The following is a 17,067-nucleotide window of genomic DNA, read 5'->3' on the forward strand; positions in this document are numbered from 1 at the left end:
TCTGAGCTGGAGGGCCGCGGAACAGGGCGTGCATGTGAGCAGGCATGCCAGTGTGTGCATATGTGTGTGTGAGGGTGCACACGTGTGTGGGTGTGGATTTCTGCTGCCTGCTCTGCCCGGCCCACCTCAGGGCAGTGGAGGACACTCCTCTTGCCTCACAGAAAATGCAAGGGGTGGGGGGCTGCCTCCACTTCCTGCCCCATCGCCCACAGACTCTGCAGCCTTGGCCTGTGATCCCTGCTCAGGGGCGTGGCTTCCTTCCGGGGTGGAGGAACCCAACAGCCACCTGGACAGGGCCTTGCCCCAAAGCCACACCTTCCAGCTCTGCTCCTGCTGGCACCCGTCTGCTGCCTCACCCACCTGAGATCTCATCTGAGCACACACATGCGCACTCACACACAGACACAGGTGCACACACAGGCATGCACTTGCGTACGTGTGTACAGACACACACACACACACACAGGGACACCCATAAACGACCACACACGGCTCCAGGCAAGCAAGCCTGGATCCCGGGGCCACCTTCCTGCTGTGAGACCCGGAGCAGGCTGCCTGGAGTCTCTGGGCTGGGCTACCTTGGGGCAAGACGGGGGTATAGACCGGATCCATGGGGGCAACACCTTGTGCAAACTGCGGAGAGGTGCTGGGGGCATTTTCCCAGGTGCAGCCTTGGGCTCCAGCTCTGGCCGGGCACTGGGCTTGCCAGCCGGCCCGTCAGTCCCCCACCTTCGAGGCGGCAGCTCCATCGTCAGCAAAGCGCCCTTCCTTTGGCTCTGAGGGTGCTGTCTGCTGGCCTGTAACTTCACCCGGAAAACAGGTCCTTCCTGCCCCAGGTGTCCGCATCAGAAGACCATCTTTTCTTTTCTTAGAATTGGTTTTTTTTTTTTTTTGCATTAAAAAAATCATAATATACATATCAAGAAGCTCCCCTCTGGTGTTCAGTTCTTCAGGTTTTCACAAATGCAGTTACGTCTTCCACTCCCTAGTCACGATTCAGAACAGTCCCATCAACCACCCCAAAACTCCCTTCTCCTGTCCCCACCCCCAACCCTGCTCCCACCGATCTGTTTTCCTTCTCTCTAGCTTCGCTTTTTCTGGAATGTTCTATTAATGTAATTAATCGACCAACATGCAATTGAATCAATGCATTTAATTAATGCGACTAATAATCAGTTAATATACACAGTAATGCTTTTTAGTACAAAGAGTAACCTTTCTAATCTGGCTTCTTTCACGAAGAAAGATGCACTGGAGCCGCCTCCGTGGTATTTGAACTGACGGCTTTCTCCTTTTGATTGCTGAATAGTGCTCCATGCCAGGCACGGACTGCAGGTTTCATCTGTTCGCAGACGGAAGAACATGGGGTTTGTTTCCGGTTTTTAGTGAGAGCAAATACAGCTGCTGTGAACGTTTATGAGCGTGGGATTTCTGGGTGAGAGATGCCACATTTTCCACAACGGCTGCACGCTCTTGCGTTCTCACCAGCAGTAAATGACAACGGCCCGTGCTCCGCATCTGCGTCGGCATGTGGCATCGTCCTCTGACTTGCTTGATTTTTCTGTAGCCATTTAGCGGCTGTGCGGGGGCATGGCACGGGGTTCTGATCTGCGCCCGCCTAATGAGATACCGTGCTGAGCGCCTCTTCACGTCCTACTTGCCATCTGTACACCCTCTGCGGCACCGCTGGTTCAGGTCTTCAGCCTTCTTTCTTTTCTCCTTTCCTTCTCTCTCTCTCTTTTTCTTTTTTGAGGCAGAGTCTCACTCTGTCTCCCAGACTGGAATGCAGTGGTGCCATCATAGCTCACGGGAACCTTCAAGCTCGGGCCTCCCCAATGCTCTTACCTCAGCCTCCCAGGAAGCTGGGACTATAGGCACACGTCACCATGCCCAGATAATTTTTCATTTTTATTTTTGTAGAGACAGGACCTCTCTATGTTGTCCAGGCTGGTCTTGAACTCCCGGCTTCAAGTGATCCTCCCACCTCAGCCTCTCAGAGTGAGTCACTGCACCCAGCTTTAGCCCCTTTTTAAACCGAGTTATTTGGTTTTTGATTGTTCAGTTCTGAATTCTTTATATAGTCTGAATGCAGGTCCTTTATCTGATAAATGACCTGAAAACTTCCCAGCAGTGTGTCGTGGTCACTGTCTTTTAAACCTGCAGTCTGGCCTCTTTTTTGCTCATGTTATTTGTGTCTTTTCTTTCTTTGTTTCTTCTTCCCAGAACTATCGATCCATTTTGTTGGTTAATTTTTTTCCAAGAGCCGATTTTTGGCCGGGTGTGGTGGTTCGCGCCTGCAATCCCAGCACTTCGGGAGGCCGAGGCGGGCAGATCACCTGAGGTTGGCAGTTCGAGACCAGCCTGACCAACATGGTGAAACCCCGTCTCTACGAAAAATACAAAATTAGCCAGGGCATGGTGGCGTGTGCCTGTAGACCCAGCTACTGGGGAGGCTGAGGCAGGAGAATCGCTTGAACCCGGGAGACGGAGGTTGCGGTGAGCCGAGATCGCGCCACTGGAACAAGAGCAAAACTCTGTCTCAAAAAAAAAAAGACCCAATTTTTGTTCTCACTGATCTTCTCTATTACATGTTTGTTTTCTACTTCACTGATTATTTCACTGATTTCTGATCTCATTTTCAGCTTTCTGGGCTCACCCCGTTTTGTCGTTTCTTTTTTTACCTCCCAACTTCCTCTTTTTACAGTTTGTTTTCTAAAACTGAAAGTATAATTTACATACTGTGGTTCACTCGTCTGGTGTGCACAATTCTGACTTGACAAAGGTGTCCAGTTGTGGAACCACCAGCACAGCTGAGCTGCAAAACACTCCATCTCCTGGCCGGGTGCGGTGGCTCACGCCTGTAGTCCCAGCACTTTAGGGAGGCCAAGGCAGGTGGATCACCTGAAGTCAGGAGTTCGAGACCAGCCTGGCCAACATGGTGAAACACCGTCTCTACTAAAAATACAAAAATTAGCTGGGCGTGGTAACACATAATCCCAGCTGCTCGGGAGGCTGAGGCAAGAGAATCACTTGAACCCAGGAGGTGGAGGTTGCGGTGAGCTGAGATTGCGCCACTGCACTCCAGCCTGGGTAACAGAGTGAGACTCTGTCTCAAAAAAAAAAAAAAAAATTCTATCTCCTATAAGATTCTCTCGTGCCTCTTCACGGGCAACCCTGCCCCCTAACTTTCTGAGATGGAGACAGCTTACAAACCTCAAGCTTTCTTCTTTTCACGGTATCTGCAGCAATCTTCCTGGAAGCCCTGCTTCTGCGGCCCCACAGGCTTGGGGGTGCAATGTTTTCATAATCATCCCGTTCCGTTTTTTGGGTTTTTTTCTGAGATGAAGTCTTGTTGCCCAGGCTGGAGTGCAGTGGTGTGATCTCGGCTTCTTGCAACCTCCGACTCCTGGGTTCAAGCGATTCTCATGTCTCAGCCTCCTGAGTAGCTGGGATTACAGGTGTGCACCGCCACATCCAGCTAATTTTTTGTATTTTTAGTAGAGATGAGGTTTCACCATGTTTCCCAGGCTGGTCTCAAACTCCTGACCTCAAGTGGTCCTCCCACCTCGGCTTCCTAAAGTTCTGGGAATATAGGGGTGAGCCACCACACCTGGCCCAGCTCTGGGTTTTTAAGATTTCTATTGTGATCTCTCTTTAGCTTATGTTGTTTAGCGGTGCATGCACGTGCGTGTGTTACGAGTCTTCTCTATAAAGAATTTCCCCAACATTGCAGATATTTTCAAACCCATCGCAACATGAAAAGAATCACACAGTGTAACCCCCTCGCCACCTGAATTCTACAGTTAATTTACTGCACCTGCTCCTTCACACATCTCTGCATCTACCATCCATCCCTCTATCCACCAGTCCGTGGCAATCATTATCTTTTAAATATTCATGCCTGTAATCCCAGCACTTTGGAAGGCCATGGTGGGCAGATCACAAAAACTCCTCCATCCACCCCTCTTCCCACCATCCTCCACCCAACCTTCCCCCAATCTCATCCATCTATCCCTCTGTCCACCCCTCCATTTCTCTATCCACCCACCCACTCCTCTATCCACTCCCCTCCATCCACCCCTCCAGGCATCCATCCATCCACCCATCCTTCCCCCCATCTCATCCATCTATCCCTCTGTCCACCTCTCCATTTCTCTATCCACCCATCCACTCCTCTATGCACTCCCCTCCACCCTGGCATGTTACAGGGACTTGTCACTTTGGTTAGGCTGGGCCACCACAGGGCCTGATGGTCCAACCAGGGGAAGGGAAACTGAGGCATGAGGCAGCTACCTGGGTTTGGGGAGGGCTGGGTTTAGCCTGGTTCTCTGAAATAGATACCCTAAGCTGTGAAGCCTTCCTCTTGAAGGGTTGAGGTGGGCAGTGCACAGGAGCCAAGCGGCCCAGGCCCTTCCAGGGTGTCACTCCCTTCCCCCTTTCGTTACAAGGAGCCCTCCTGCCTGGGAGCTTGCTCTTTGGAGGGCCCCACTGGCTTGGTGACAGGGCTCTCACATGGGGGAGGCGAGCCCTGTCACCCTTGCACGTTCCCCTGGATTTGTTGCTATTTTGCACCCCTAACACTTGCCAATAAAGACTGTCTACACTGAAAATAAAATGCCCTCCAGGCATCCATCCATCTCTATCTATCCTTGTATCCACCCATCCATCCTCCATCCACCTATCCGTCTATCTGCCCTTCCACTCCCCTATCCACCCCTCCACCCACCCATCTATCTCTATCCATTCATTCCCGGATCCACCCACCCACTCCTCTATGCACATCTCCATCCATCCATTTACCTACCCACCCATCCCTCTATTCACTCTTCCTCTCCTCTGTCCACCCCTCCATCCATCCATTTACCCACCCACCCATCCCTCTATTCACTCTTCCTCTCCTCTGTCCACCCCGTCCAGCCGTCCTTCCATCCATCCACCCACACACCCCTCTCTCCACCCCTCCATCCATCCATCTCCATCCATTTGTCCATCCTTCTGTCCACACACTCACCTCTCTACCCATCCGCCTCTTCCCCCTTCCTTTTCCCTACAAGCCCCATGTCCTGGGGGGCTGACTCCAAGTGGGGGTGCTGCTTCCAGGCTCCATGCCTTAGTGAATCGGAGACCAGCAGAGAAAGGCCTGATAGCTCGACCTCAGGGCTGCCATGGATCGCTGGTGCCGCCCGCCACCACATCCATCCACCACAGGCTGAGGACAGGAATGTCATTCTCTCCATGGGCATAGGGCTCCTCCCAGGAGCCAGGCAGGGGCCAGGCCTTTCTTTGGACTGTGCAGAGGGTGCACCCCCAGGCCTGGTGAGTGACCCTTTTCCACACAGGTTCAGAGAGGGCTCTCAGAGGAAGGCGCGAAAGCCAGCCTTGCAGGATGCTGGAGGGAGAGCCTGGGGAGGCTGCACCCCCGGCAGCTGGAACCAGGGGGCAGTGAGGGCAGGCCCTGGACATCCTTTTGTCGAAGTGGACATGCTGGGTTTGCATCCATCTGAGTCACTCTGTGATAAAAGTCGTTCAGGCTGTCCAGAGGTCTGCGACAGTGTTTTCCGTTATCAAGTGATGTGTCTCACGACACCCCACCTGCCAGCCCCAGGGCCGGGCTGGACTGGAGAGTGGGGACCCTCTGTCCTCTAATCACTTTCTAAGCCGCCACAGCCTGGGGCAGCCGTACATTGTGGTCTCTGGGGGTCCTGGTGTTCTGGCCTGAGGCCCAAGGTCTGTGCTGTCACACCGCCCCTCCTCTGGCAAGCAGGGCCCACGGAGAGGGTCAGGAGGCAGCTGGGTGCTCCCCTGGGACACAGGCCTGCCCGCTGCCTTCACTTCCCACAGCTGACCAAGCCCACCACGCTCTGGGCCTCACCCTTCCATACCCTGGACCCCAAGGAGCCCTCATGAACACCGACAGGAAGAGCGGGAGGGGCCGGCATCGAGGCAGTCTAAGAGCCCTGCCCCATGGCCCTTCCCTCCAGCTACTTCGGACAGCCTGAAATCAGCGACGGAAGTCCCAGCCCCTGGGGGCGACCTCATGTCCTTCCTGTGCGATGCTGGAACGCCAGGCACTGCCACAGCTCGGGAGGGGGTCCCACCAGCCCTGCTCCTCCCTCCATGGAGCTGGCCCTGGGAGGGTAGGCAGCTGGAAGTGCCCCCTGCACTGGAGGCAGCAGTCCCTCAGACTCTGCCTGCAGCCCAGCCTCGGGTGGGAAACAGCACACCCTGCATGGGGCAGGGGCCCACTCAGTTCCCCAGGCAGTGACCGATGACCCAAGCTCAGCCACTCATTGGAAATTTTCTTGATTCAGAGAAATGCCCGCCACCCTCAGCCGGAAAATCTCTCGGTCCCCTGGTCACTGACTGAAGTACCCCCAACCACAGCCACACAACAGAGAGTGATGTGGGGGAGTCCTGGGCTTCCAGGGGCTGGTCATGGCTCCCTGACTCAGTTTCCCTTATGGGGAGAAAGCACCAGAGACCTGTGACCTCCCTGCTCTCCCTGGGCCTGGCTCCCAACGGGTTTATGCAGTGAGGTGCAGACCCTCAGTAAGTGTGTCCTGGGCCTCCCCGCTTAATCCCTCCCATGTCACCTCCCGTTTCCGGTTACTGCCAAGCTCCAGGGCCTGAGGCAGGAGGACAACCCATCCAGCCAGCCAGGCCATGCTGGCAGGAACTGCTGGTGGGGGAGTCTGGGCATGCTCAGTGGTGCCCCCAAGAGCTAAAAGGGACTCTGGGGAATGGCCAGGCCCTGGTGGGGGAGGTACACTCCCACTGCCCAGCTCCAAACCCCATGGCCAGGCCCTGACCTGCAAGGCCCCAGCCTGATCAGCTCCTCCTCTAATCAGTTTCTCTTCCCCTCCAGAGAGACCCAGCTTCCCACAGCCTGTTTCTCTGGGGGACAAGGGGAGGACCTGCAGCCTGAGGATTCTCGCCAAGATTCCTGCCTCCCATTTTTTTTTTCCTGAGACAGTCTCCATCTGTCTTCCAGGCTGGAGTACAATGGCCTGATCTCCGCTCGCTGCTTCCTCTGCCTCCCTGGCTCAAGAGTGACTCTCCTGCCTCAGCCTCCCCAATAGATAGAAGTACAGGGACCCGCCATCATGCCCGGCTAATTTTCGTATTTTTGTAGAGATGGGGCTTCACTATGTTGGCCAGGCCGGTCTTGAACTCCTGACCTCAGGTGATCTGCCCACTTTGGCCTCCCAAAGTGCTGGGATTACAGGCGTGAGCCACTGCGCCGGGCCCATCTCCCATTTTCTTGGAAGAAACTGAGGCACAAGGAGCCTGAGAAAGTTACTTGAGGTCACAGAGCACATCAGAGGCAGGGAGCAGGGTGAGAGTGAGAAGGCAAGGGACCAGAAACTTCTTCCACCTGCTCTGTGTCCCCCGAGAGAGCAGCCTCCCTGTCCCCCCCGAGAGAGCAGCCTCCCTGTCCCCCCGAGAGAGCAGCCTCCCTGTCCCCCCAAGAGAGCAGCCTCCCTGTCCCCCCGAGAGAGCAGCCTCCCTGTCCCCCCAAGAGAGCAGCCTCCCTGTCCCCCTCTTGCCACAGTCTCCCCAGGATAAGGCGAGGGTGTCAGGGGCCTGGGTCCCCACTTGTGACCCCACCAGGCTGCTCCTGGGAAGGGCTGTGCAGGCCAGGAGACTGGCAGACCTCAACCAGTCCCGGAGCTGCCCTGCCGCCTGGTGGCTGCTGAGCGCCCGCCCGCCCGCCTGGCCCGCGCTCCAGGGCCTCCGCCCTCCAGCTCCCCCGCCTGCGCCCGGGAACGCGCGGAGAGCAGCAGCGCTCAAGACCGCGGCCGGGAGGTGCTGTTCGCCGCAACCTCGGCTCCAGCGCTCGGGCCGCTTCTCTCCCGGGTGCAGGCGGCTCTGCGCCGGGACCCTCTGCACGCCGTCCCCCGACGAGGCTCCCTCGGCCACAGTCCCCTCCCCTCCATCAGACGCGCTGCAGGTCCGGAGCCTCGGTTTCCCGAGCAGGGAAATGGGCGTGCTGTGCCCACGGGGGAAGGGAGGAGCAGGAGGCCCGCCTTCGGGGCCTGGAGGATTCGCGCGGCCTCCGCCGTCCAAGAGAACCCCTCTCCCCTCGCGATCCCCGGGATTCTCTTCCCCAGTCGGTCCCCCAAGCCGGGTCTAGAACTGGAGCCTCAGCTCCCCGCCCATCGGTGCAGCGTTCCCGGTCCCCTCCCCCTAGACCCGGAACCACCGGGTCCCTCCGCGCCTCTCCAACCCTCGCCGGAGCTTTCCTGCCCGCCCCGTCCCCTTCAACCTCCGCCCCCCGCCGGACGCCTCCCTGGCCCTTCCCGCCCGGCGGGGCAGCCTCGCGGCGGCGCCACCCGCGCCCACCCTCTTCCGCCGCGGGCTGCAGCGCGCCCGGGCCTGTCTGGGCGGCTGGCGGGGCGGCGGGGCGGGCCTGGGGCGGGCGGGGAGGCTGCGTCTGCGCGGCCCGTAGGGGCCTCCGCCGAGGCTGGAGCGAGCCCAGGCAGGCCGGGCGCTGGCGCGGGGCGAGCCGGCGGGGGCGGGAGAGCTGGCCCCGCGCTGGGGTTCCTGGGTCCCTGCACGCACGCGCGCTTCCCAGGCGCATCGCCCTCGGCCTCCCCTCTGCCTCTTATTTGCAAAATCACCCCGAGGTGGGTGACGCTATTGTTGCCACTTTTCAGATGCGAAAGTCCAGACACAACTGAAATTAGTATCCAGGCTCCAGATGCCACCCGTCCTCACGCAGAGGTTTGCACAGAAACAAGCGCCATTCCTGACCTTGGGGACGTCGCCGAGCCCGTCTGCAGGCAGGGCAGGGAGATGCTGAGAATTCGGGTGCACGTGCCCCCACCAGGTGCCCCAGGGCTCCCCTCCCCATGGAGCCTTCCCTCGGCCCCCTCCCCGGAGAAGTGGCAGGCTCTCTGGAAGGAGGTCGAGAGGGGGCCGGCTCCCGCCAGGGCCTCTCTTCCGGGAATGGAGAGGTGGGCGGAGGAGAGGGGTTCCTGGGCCACCAACCCCGTCCCAGGCCCTGGGTGCCGCTCCCCACCCCTCGGGAATCGAGCTCTCTTCGCCAAACCACCCGCTTGGGGCGGAGGGCTGGGGGCGGGGGCGAAGCCGAGCGCGCTGACACACGCGTCTGGAATTCCCAGGAGAGCCGGCCGCGGCCCGTGACCCCTTCCGCTCTGGGCCAGCCTCAACCAGCGGGGCCGAGAGGAGGACAGGCTCCCCCCAGGGAGGTGGGGCACACACTCACCTCGTTCCTCCTGCTGGAGCCGGCCCTGTCCTTGTGCCTGCATCTCAACAGAGGTACCCTCTGTGCTTGGGACCCAGGCAGATGTGACCTCCCCTCACCCCACAACCACCAGACACAGCCCAAGGCAGACCCTGCCCAGCTCCTTCCCCAGGGCTCTGTGCCTCAGTTTCCCCATCTCCGCAAAGGGCGCTAATGGCCATCTCAGAATGGTTCGTTGAGATTCAAAGAATCTGGGCCAGTGCCTTGTAAACGTTGTTATAATTGCATGGAAGGTAAACTGAAAGCCAGAGACTCCCACACCATAGAGCCACCCGATCCCCGCTCCGCCCCCCCACCCCCGCCCACCGCTCCTCACACAGTGTCCTCCATCATCACGCCCTGGGTTTCGGAGGTGCAGACGGTACAGACGGTGCCCAGCGAGGAGCTTGGGGAAGCTCACACATTCACACTGGTGTGAAGGGGCGTGCGTGTCACGTCCCGCAGTGTGCTGTGTGCCCCTCCACGTGCAAAGGTATGTGCCTGTGCATGAGTGCTGGTGTGAACACGTGTGTGCCCGGTGCCCATGCAGGGTGCAGCGTGTCTGTGTGCTGGCATCGGTGTGTGCTGGCGCATACTCTGGCCAATCCACTCCTGGGGTGTGGTGTTGTGTAAACAGTGGAGGTCTCAGATGCCAGCCCTGGGGGGACACTGGGCCCCCTCCCCCAGGTTTGGCTGGCCCAGCTTGTCGCCTCCCTGATCAGCCCTTGCCAAGGAGTGCTTTGCCATCTGGGGGCTAGAGGGAGTGTGGCAGGCTCAGCGCCCTGCAAGGGCAGGCCTGTGCCCTGAAAGCAGATGGTCCCCGGCTCACCCTTCAGGCCAAGAAGTCCCCCAGCTCAGGTGACAGCAGAGCCCGAGAAGGGGGGCCAGCCACATCAGCCATCCCCAGGGAGCCCCCAACCCCCCGACGGCGCTGGGCACTCAGGATGGGGCACTCTGCAGGAGCCCTAAGAACTGATAGTCCAGGGAGGTGGGGTCCTGTGTGCAGACACACTGCGGGGGCAGGGGACTCTTGCTGCAGAACGAGGAATCCCAGGGTGCATGGAGCTCCCTGCCCAGGTTGCTGGCGAGCCCCTGGGGTGAGTAGGCCCGGCTGCTCCTCCCTGATCAGGCTTAAGCCTGCTTCTCAGACCCCCCCCCCAACCCACTGCCCTCACAGCAGGGTAGCAGATGGAGCAGGGGGCCACAAACTGACGGACTAGGACCTGTCCTTTCACTCTGTGCCCAGAGACCAGGCAGATGGCTTCCCACCCGGACCCAGAGCCCAAAGGGGTCCCATGGGCTGGCCCACCCCACCACACCACATACGGCCACCCGTATGGCCTCCACCCTGCTAGGCTTCCGAAGGCTGGGTTGCCCCTCTCCTGGTTGGGGGGCTGGGGTGGGTGAGCCAGGGCCCCCACCCACCCCTAGCCTTGTCCCTTCTGCCTCGGGTTCCTCAGCACCTGCCGTCACAGCCTGACAAGGAGCCTATGCTGTGGGAGGCAAGCTGGTGGCCAGGATGGAGGCTCCTCATTCATTCATTCACATCTCCAGCAAACAATCCCCGTGGCTGCCCAGTGCCAGACCTGGCCTGATGCCTGGATGTGTGCAACTGGAATGATCAGGGTCAAGTAGTGTGGGCCTCGGAGGGTCACGGAGAGGGCCGTGAGGGTCCTGGAGAGGGCAGGGTGGCCTCTGTAAGCACCCAGGGTGCAGGTCTGAAGAGCGATGGGCTCAGCTGGCCACAGCTGTCACCAACACACGGACATCTTAGGACCGGCCTCCGTTTCCCCCAGCCTGGCTGCCCACAGTCCCCACGCCAGCAGTGGGCAGTGTGTGATCACCTGCCCTAGGCCTGCTTCCCCTGCCGCCATCCTCCAGGGGACAGCAGGGCCTTCAACTGCCACAGGATCCCTCCCAAGGTCCTGCCGTGCAGCCTCCTGGTGGGACCAGTGTCCTCCCCAGGCCCTTCATGCATGGACCAGTCCCCAGGGACATTACTCCGAGCCAGCAGCCTGAGGTCCTCCCAGGCTCCTCCTCTCCTCAACCTTCCCCTTCTCATCCTATCACCCAAGGGCAGAGAAAGGCACTGTTGCACCACCAGGGGGCGCCCTGCCTCAGGTGTGGGCTTAGGATGCAGCGGTGCTGCTTATCTGGGAGGCCAGGGGCTGGGGACAGAAGAGGCTAACTCACCCCTGGCTGGCACCTTGTGGGCTTCAGGACAGCTCGATCAGGTGGTCACTGTGAGTCCACTCCCCAGATAAGGAAACAGGCCAGAGAGGGGGATGCCACCAGCCCTGGCTCTTGGGAGTGTGAGGTCTGGGTCTCCAAGATCTCGCCAAGCCCACCAACATGCTGGGTGGCTTTGGGGAAGTCATCTGCCCTCTCTGAGCCTCCATTTCCCCACCTGTAGAGTGGGGGTGGGAAGGCATCATTGCTGGGGCTGAGCAGGAGACTACAAAACAGAGCTTAGGTCCCTGTCTCCAGCAGGCACCTGGCTGGTCTCCAGCCCACGGGAGCAGGAACCATGCCCCCCAGCACAGGCACCTAAAGGCTGCTGTCTCCACCAGCAGGTGACCCTGCGCCCGTGGTGGGGTCCACAGGGCTAACTCAGCCCTGCTCCAGCCAGCTGGGGACAAACCCTTCTGGGGAGGGCTTGGGCTGTGGCCGGGACAGGGAAGCTGCCTTTCTACTTTCTGCTGTGTGTGTGTGTGTGTGTGTGTGTGTGTGTGTGTGTGCGCGCGCACATCTGTGTGCCAGGGCCTGGGCCTGGTGTGACCCCAGCAGGGACGCCCCAGCTGTCAGGCTCTCCTGTGGCCCCTGCTGTCCCCAGATGGAGGCAGAGACCCCCAGCTCAGAGAGCCCCGGGATTCGGGCATGCTCACTACTTTGAGCCACAGAGACCCAGGCCCCAACCTTCTCAGGACCCCAGGGCCTCCTAGACCATCAGGGCAGAATCCCCACCTCCTGGCAAGGTGGAACCCTGTTTGGCAGCTGAGGCCCTGGTGCTGGAGGCCATCAAGAGAGGTCAGAAGGGGCAAAGACCACGGCTCAGCTGGGAGGAGGGTGCTGCCTGCTCTGTTCAGGCCGTGGGCCGGGTGCCAGCAGCACCACGTTCCCACGCTCTGTGGTGCCAATCTTGGCACCCCAGCCCTGCCCCACCCTTGCCTTGCGGGGACCAGGGCACCCGGAATGTGGCTGTGGATTCCGTCCCCTGGGGCCACGGATTCCTGTCTCAGTGGGCGAGGGCAGAGGACGGCTTTCCACCCTTTGATCCTTGCCAGCTCAGTGAGCCAGACCCCGCCCAGGCCCCGCCAGCCAGGCCACAGAAGAGGCCAGGAGGCAGGCCCAGGCGAGACAGGGCTGACTCCCCCAGCACAGGAACCCTAGCTCCCAGGGCCTGGGCCTGCTCCCCAGGTGCCCCAGAAGCTCCTGCTTCACCTCTTGCCAGCTGGGTCCAGGACCTGGTGCCCAGGCTAACCGGTCAGAGAAGACCAGCACTGGGCAGTGACCCAGTCCCCACCTTCAGCATGAGATGGCCACAGCAGCCTCTTCCCTCGCCTCCCCAGTTTGCCCCAGGGCACAGAGTCCCAGCTCCTCTCTGCAGTCTCAACTCACCTGCTTGCCCTCCTGCCCTAGCATCCCCCATTCCGCAGCCACAACTGCCCCACTCGGAGACTCCTCCAAGGTGCCTGGTACTGCTCAGGACATCAGCCTGCTCAGCATCAGGACAGACCCCAGAATGTCCTGGGCTTCTGACCACAAAGGAGCCAACACAGGCTGCATGCTGGCCCGAAGCTCAGAACCCTCAACCCTAATGCGCTTGCCTCGTGCTTCCCCAGCCACTGGAGCCGCTGACAGCTGCACACCTCCGTGGGTCCCCAACCTGTATTCAAGCACCACTGAGCACTCCAACCAGTGGACGAGGGGACCAGGGCTCGCACAGGAAACAGGGTCACCCTCTGAGTCTGGGGGAGAGGAGGGGAGTCTCAAAATCCCACGTGGGAGGGGCCCAGGGCCAGGTGTCCAGAGAAAGGAGGGGCTGACAGAGGGGTCTCACCCAGGCTCCTGAGGGGCAGGAGGATGGCCTCACTCTGCCAGCCGTCCTGATCTGCTAAGTGGAAATTACAGTCATTAGCGGCCCCTCCCAGAGGCCCGTGCTGCCCAATAGGCTTGGGACTTGCCCCATCCCCTCTGCCACAAGTGGCCCAGGGAGAAGGCGCTAAAGGTGGGCGCGGGCTGCAGGGTGAGGTAAAGCCACATAGTCACCTGGCCTGCGGGGAGCCCTGGAGGGTAGGATCCCTGGGACCCAGCCCTGCGCTCCTGCCCACTTGACATGGCGGGCACCCTCCTTCCTGGTGGGTCCTTACTCCCAGCCCCCGCCTCGCCATGAAATTGCCAGGGTTTGGGGGGGTCCCTTTCCAACGGGGCGCCTTCTTATGCAGACCTAGGAGAGGGGAGTGGCCAGGCTGGGTCCTCAAGGTGCCCAGACTGGGGGGCGTGTAGATGAGGAGGCACGTGCACACTGGGGCGGCCGCGCTCCCTGGAGGAGGGGGCCCGGGAGCTCCCTGGATCCAAGAGTGGATTCCTGAGCAAAGCCTCCGCGGGTGGAGAAAGCGAGTATGGCGGGGGCCACGGGGGTCCGAGTCCTGGCACGCGGCTGCGCACCCCCCGCTCCCCTGCGCCGCGGGCGGGGCTGGGGCCGGAAACGCGCGGCGGCGGCGGATTCCTGCGCGGTGGGACAAGCCCGCGCCTGCGCGCCGCCCGGACAGGGCACGTCGCCCGCTTGGGGGGGTGGCAGGCCTGGGAGGAGGGACCCTGACCCCCCCTCACCGCCTGCCGGGGCGGGCCGCGAGGCTGGACGGGGGCGGCGCGGGGCGGGGGGCGGCAGAAGGCGCCTTTGTGTGCCGCGTCCCCGAGCGTGTCGCGGCGGGCCCGGCACCGGCCGCGCTCCAGCGCCCGCCCCCGGCCCGGCGCATACCTGGCGAGGCCGCGAGGGGGTTCTGCGGGCCGAGCCCCGCCTGGGCTGCGCCGCCGCAGGCGGGAGAGGCTGAGGACCCTTTCGGGAAGCCCCTCCGACGGCTGTAAGCCCAGGGCCGTGCCCCCCTCCTGACCACCGCAGGCATGGACCCCCTCAGCACGCTGCGGGTGGGACCGGCAGGGACCCTGGAGGGTGGCTTGGCTGGCCTGTAATTGGGAGCGAAGTCCCGGGGTTTGGTCCCCTGAGGGGTTGGTTGGACGTCCCGGAGCAGGTGGCTGCCACCGCGGTGGCCACAGCGAGTGGCCGATCGGGGTCCCTGCTGAGCCCGGGAGAGCTGTCGCGGAGGGTCCAGTCTAAGCGAGGGGAGCGAGGGGCGAGGGCAGAGCCGCAGAAGTGTGGGCCTGCGCGGTTTGAGAGGCCCCGAGGTTCCCGGCAGGGCGGGGACGGCTGGGGCGGGGCCAGAGCAGAAGCCACGTGGAGAGGGCCTGGGAGAGTGCGCGGGGAGCCTTGCGTCAGAGCCTGCCTCCAGCCCTCCCTCCAACCCCCACCCCATTCATTCCTGTAACAAATCCCTCCCGGAGCTGGCACAGCAGTGCGCAGGGACACACGAGATGCTCACCCTCTGCCGTCCAGGAGCTTGGACTCAGCCAGGACTCCGAAGGGGTCAGCAGGAGCAGGGCCGAGGGCCCTGGTGGGAAGGTCGTGTCCCACTAGGGAAGCCTGGGCCCCTGGGATCAGATGGAGGGCTGGCTGGGCTGCGAGGTGTCTCCTCTCAGCCTGGAGCAAGGCCACCACTCCCAGCGCCTGACCTCCTGACTCCCGAAAGCTCAGCTCAACCTACATGTGCCGACCCTCTGTTCCCCCAGGCCCAGGTTGGACACTTGGTCAGAACCGTGCTCCCAGAGGGAGCCAGTAACAGAAGGAGCCAGGGTGAGAGCATGAGGGTGGGGGAGGGGCAGAGAGGAGGGAGGGGCAGGAGTGTCTGGAGTGGGTCTGGACCAGAACAGGAAGGGCATTTCAGGCAGAGGGGACAAAGAAGCCAAGGTGCACCGGGGAGAAATGCCTACTGTGTTCCCCCGCAGGGGAGGTGCAAAGCTCAGGACGGAAGATGAGGCTAGAGGAAGGCCTGGGCTGGAGCATGGCCAGGAGGGCAGTGGGGAGCCACGGAGATGTTGGAGCGGGGGAGTGAGAGGGCCAGATTTGAGTTTTGGAGGGATCACATCTTAAGCCGTTAAACAGATTTCTAGGATTTTCGGTTCCTCCATTTATTTATTTACTTTGAGACAGAATCTCGCTCTGTCACCCAGGGTGGAGCACAGTGGTGCCATCTCTGCTCACTGCAATCACTTGAGGCTAAGTGATTCTCATGCCTTATCCTCCTGAGTAGCTAGGATTACAAGTGAGCACCACCACATCCAGCTATTTTTTTTTATTTTTAATAGAGACGGGGTTTTGCCATGTTGGCCAGGGTGGTCTTGAACTCCTGGCCTCGTGATCCACACACCTTGCCCTCCTGAAGTGCTGGGATTACAGGCGTGAGCCACTGCACCCAGCGGATTTTGGATTCTTCTTCTTCTTCTTTTTTTTTTTTTTTTTAGACAGAGTTTCACTCTTGTTGCCCAGGCTGGAGTGCAATGGTGTGATCTCGGCTCTCTGCAACCACCACTTCCCGGGTTCAAGCAGTTCTCCTGCCTCAGTCTCCCGAGTAGCTGAGATTACAGGCATGCACCACCATGCCCGGCTAATTTTATATTTTTAATAGAGACGGGGTTTCTCCATTTTGGTCAGGCTGGTCTTGAACTGCCAACCTCAGGTGATCCACCCATCTCAGCCTCCCAAAACGCTGGGATTATAGGCGTGAGCCATTGTGCCCAGCTTCGTTTGCGATGGAGTCATGTGCTACCACACCCAGATAATTTTATATTTTTAGGTAGAGATGGGGTTTCACCATGTTGTCTAGGCTGGTCTTGAACTCCTGACCTCATGAGATCCACCCGCCTTGGCTTCCCAAAGTGCTGGGATTACAGGCGTGAGCCACCACACCCGGCCCTGGATTTCAGAGTCTTCATAGGTAATATCAAGCGCCCTCCAGTTTGGCCAGCTTCATGCTCCATTATTGGGCTCACCGTAGACCTTCTAATCTTGGTTGTGTTGGCTGGTGTTTCTTTTTTAATGGTGTTTTGTTTTGGAACCTGAATTTCTTTAAAAAGGAGCGAGCATGTGCCTGCTCCCAGATGCCTGGTTGCCAGCTGCACTTCCACATGAGCAGTATCCCCTGAGCTCCAGGAAAGATCCTACTAGTTGGTCTGCATGCCATGCCAGCTCCACCTTGCACTCTGGGGGCCCGAGTACTAGGTCCCACCAACAGCAAGAGGTGTGATGGACATCGGAGGCCAAACCCTAAGGCCTCCATGTGCCCCCTCTGCCTTTCCTGTCCGCAGCTGCGGTCCACACCAAGGGCGGCCTACAGAGGATCTTGGGCCCTCAGACCTCCACCTGCTGCAGAGCTGCCGCCAGTCAAGCCCTTGTTTCCAGCTTTCCGTGCCCTAAATAAACTTCTGTCAGGATTGAGCCGTCAGCATTCTATGGTGGGTGTCGCTGCTGTGAGGCTGCCCTCGTGCACGCACGCTCCTCTCAGGGGAAGGCGATCTGCCGTGACATCCCCGTTAGAGAAGTTTCCCGCCTGCGTGCCCTCGCACTTCTCATGCAGGTGGCTCCTCCATCTGCTCCTGTGTGGTTTCTTCTTTTGGTTCCTTCATTATCTCTCTTTTGGTGCTGTTTCCCAGGGAATTAACTGCTAGAAGTTTGGTCAGTCCTCAGCTCTCCTCTTCACCCTTTT

General features: G+C 60.1%; 1 protein-coding gene across 1 annotated transcript; it reads left to right on the forward strand.

The window, feature by feature from the left end:
• The first annotated feature begins 1,621 nt into the window (after positions 1-1,621).
• Positions 1,622-16,809, forward strand: LOC128928965 (uncharacterized). Its single transcript, XM_078333186.1, has 7 exons — positions 1,622-1,695; positions 5,340-5,488; positions 5,982-6,208; positions 7,612-8,830; positions 9,126-9,282; positions 9,589-9,740; positions 16,670-16,809. The coding sequence occupies exons 1-7, from the start codon at positions 1,622-1,624 to the stop codon at positions 16,780-16,782; spliced, it is 2,091 nt and encodes a 696-aa protein (XP_078189312.1). The 3' UTR covers positions 16,783-16,809.
• Positions 16,810-17,067: the final 258 nt, after the last annotated feature.

The sequence above is a fragment of the Callithrix jacchus genome, chromosome 8, assembly GCF_049354715.1.
Source record: "Callithrix jacchus isolate 240 chromosome 8, calJac240_pri, whole genome shotgun sequence".
NCBI lineage: Eukaryota > Metazoa > Chordata > Mammalia > Primates > Cebidae > Callithrix > Callithrix jacchus.